Source organism: Limulus polyphemus, unplaced genomic scaffold, assembly GCF_000517525.1.
Source record: "Limulus polyphemus unplaced genomic scaffold, Limulus_polyphemus-2.1.2 Scaffold6616, whole genome shotgun sequence".
NCBI lineage: Eukaryota > Metazoa > Arthropoda > Merostomata > Xiphosura > Limulidae > Limulus > Limulus polyphemus.
Genome location: NW_013672226.1, coordinates 26,480 through 29,676, shown reverse-complemented (window position 1 = coordinate 29,676; position 3,197 = coordinate 26,480). Strand labels below are relative to the sequence as shown.

The 3,197-nt window shown below is 34.3% G+C and overlaps 1 protein-coding gene across 1 annotated transcript in view; it reads right to left on the bottom strand.

Moving 5' to 3' along the window:
- LOC106473908 (focal adhesion kinase 1-like) overlaps positions 1-3,197 on the bottom strand; it is a gene marked incomplete at its 3' end in the record, with an annotated part of 25,408 nt that overhangs the window by 13,841 nt on the left and 8,370 nt on the right. The window contains exons 5-6 of the mRNA XM_022402314.1: positions 1,851-1,935; positions 1,081-1,221 (exon numbers count right to left, since the gene is read on the bottom strand). Coding sequence (XP_022258022.1) covers positions 1,081-1,221; positions 1,851-1,935 — 226 coding nt within the window. The remainder of the gene's footprint in view (positions 1-1,080; positions 1,222-1,850; positions 1,936-3,197) is intronic.

Below are 3,197 nucleotides of genomic sequence, written 5' to 3'. Positions count from 1 at the left end.
AAACATCACACACTCAAAGAACCAACAGAAGAAAAACAAATCCAAGGCAGCTTATCCCAAAGTGGCCTCCTTTTCGTTTTTCATAGGTCATATAAAGACTGTGTTGATTACCATTGATTGGAACAGCATTTTTTTGAGGTAAATTAAGCTGTTTTATTAGAGCAAAGCAACTTTGGGCCACCTACCATATCCACCCAAGTGAATCAAACCCTGGGCCCCTGTGCTGCGAATCTGTAAACTTACCAGTGTCCCACAGGGGGGCTGAAAATCCAACAGACTAAAAGAAGGCACAGGAAAAAGCAAATCTAAAGTCTCTCCAAAATGTCAAGTATCACCCTCACTTGCAGCCCCAGAGCCCCCCGAAGGATCACCACAGATCCAAATATATGTCCCCATCTCACTACGAATAAGACCACTGACAGTCTCAATTGAGTGAAATAAAACGTAACTTCTACTGGTAATGGAAGAGTGGTACCCATTGTGCAGCTTTATTTCTGCTTGGTTCAGGCCCAAAAATTACCAATTTCTCAGTATAAACAATGACTTCATGCAACACTAAAATTAACTATAACTGAAGCTATGCTAACTAAGACAGAGTAGCATCAACTATAAAGAAAACAATATGAACTATGATGAAACTATTCTAACTACAACAAACAGTACAACAGAGGATGAATCAAACATTTGTATTCATTATTTAAGCATATTTGAAAATTTCTTATTTCAAATTTTTTGGCTAAGGGTAAATGTTTTAATAGAAAATTATTCCAACAGGGATATTTAAAGACAGACATGATTAAAAAAAAATACAATATAAAAATAGCAAACACATTTGAGATCATTCTGGAATTTTCTTCAAAGATAGACATGATTAATATAATACCAGAGAAAACATTTCAGACATGATTAACCCTTCATTTTCGTTGACATCATATGATGCAAGCATTTTGCACACAACTTTCTCAATGAACCTAGGTGGTAGGCAAATTTACATAAGCTGCAAATGAAGAAAAAAAAACACTTTAGATCATTATGGAATGTTCTTCAATAACAGATATGACCAATAGTTAAAAGATTTACCCCAAGAGCACATTTAAACGTTTCCCTGTCATATCTCAGCAATGGACAGACACACTCCAGGAACTTAAACATGCAGTCAACCTCTGAAAGAGAAGCAAACTTCTTGAAGTGGCTCTGGATCAACTTCCTCAGTGTCTTCGGCTGTAAAGTATCAAACAAGATCCCAATGTTTACAATGATATACAATAAACAGAAAGTCAAAGACTCGTGAAGTTTATGTTGTTAGATAACGTGTGGTTCAACATTACACTTCCAACAAAAAAAGAGTATGTCCTAAAATAACTCAAAAAATTTTAACTTCTTAGACCTGTATTTTTTGAAAAATGAGCCAGCCAGGAAAATTATGAACTTAAAGGTCATTATTTCACGTTCAATGTTCTCTCTGAAAAGTGTACCAAGTTACAGCTACAAAATCATTTCCAAGTCTTAAATACTGTGCAAAACATTCGTGATTTCATTCTTAAAAAAAATATTATACACCCTTTACTGACTTTTTTTTTTCACCTGCAGCTTTACTGTTTAAATAGTTCTTTGGACCTACCAATAAAAAATAAAATTACCAAAGGATTTCCAACAAATCCTAAATTACCTCTCAAGTTTAAGTTGCTTACTGTCTTGACCTATTATTTTGAATAACTTTTGTTGGTTACTAATAAATTTTTCATCAAACTAATGAGAAAGACCCTAATCTGAATGTACTTCTTTTAAAAAAAAAGGAAAACAAATATGGTCCTTGTTTACTGCCCTCGTGCTAATAAGTGTAGTGTTACACAATCTCTTTCCTTCAGAACTAATGACATTAATCGATCAGCTGAGCTCACATCAAAACCCAGGTCAGTCGAGCCTGCTAAAACACTGATTAAAATGCAAGAAAATATGCCCGATGAAACAGTTAACATGAGCTGCACAGCAAAATTGATGCTGTGCTACATTAGAAAGGAAACAGTTTGTCAACAGAACAATCCATATCAGCAAAAAATCACTGTGAGAAAGATTATAATATAAATATTCTTTGTTAACAATAGAATAATTCACTAAAAGTTTACTATCTTAAAGACTATATTTGTTTGTTTGTTTTTGAATTTCGCGCAAAGCTATAGCTGCGCTAGCTGTCCCTAATTTGGCAGTGTAAGACTAGAGGGAAGGCAGCTAGTCATCACCACCCACCGCCAACTCTTGGGCTACTCTTTTACCAACGAATAGTGGGATTGGCCGTCAATTATAACGCCCCCACGGCTGAAAGGGCGAGCATGTTTGGTGGGACTGGGAATCGAACCCGCCGACCCTCAGATTGCGAGTCGAGCTCCCTAACCACCTGGCCATACCAAGCCTTAGACTATGTTCTTTCAATTTAAGACAGAAGTACAAAACTCTATAAACCAAGCATTTTCAAAATGTCTACCTTTTTTAAAATGTTCATTATAGGGTTTTGTATTTCTGTCTTTAATTGATCTTTTGAACCTAAGTGTTTTCCTAACATCATGAACTGTTACAACTTAAAACACTCCTGATTTCTAAGAACATAATCATGATTACCCACTGAATTTTAAAGATTTCATACACACACAAATAAAATAAAATGCTATACAGATCACAAAAACAGAAGAACTAAATTAACAAATAAATTTAATTATGAAATTCATTTAAAACACCTGTATTACTGAAAAGTAATATGCTAAAACAAACCTAATGGCATGGTTAAGAAAGGCAGACATTTTTATAATACTTTAAAAACCTCTAGGTACATAGTAGAGTTTATCATTAACTTGAAAATCAGTAAGCCACTAGGTACACCCTTGGCTCTTATCAATTAATTTGACTGAACATGAGATTAGTCTCATTAAAGTTTTTTCTCTCTTCTAACCACATTTAATAACTTCCTAGGGTAGCTTTTTCTTACATGCAAAACATTGATTTTTCCATTAAAGCTTTTTCTCTCTTCTAACCACATTTAATAACTTCCTAGGGTAGCTTTTTCTTGCATGCAAAACATTGATTTTTCCATTAAAGCTTTTTCTCTCTTCTAACCACATTTAATAACTTCCTAGGGTAGCTTTTTCTTGCATGCAAAAACATTGATTTTTCCATTAAAGCTTTTTCTCTCTTCTAACCACATT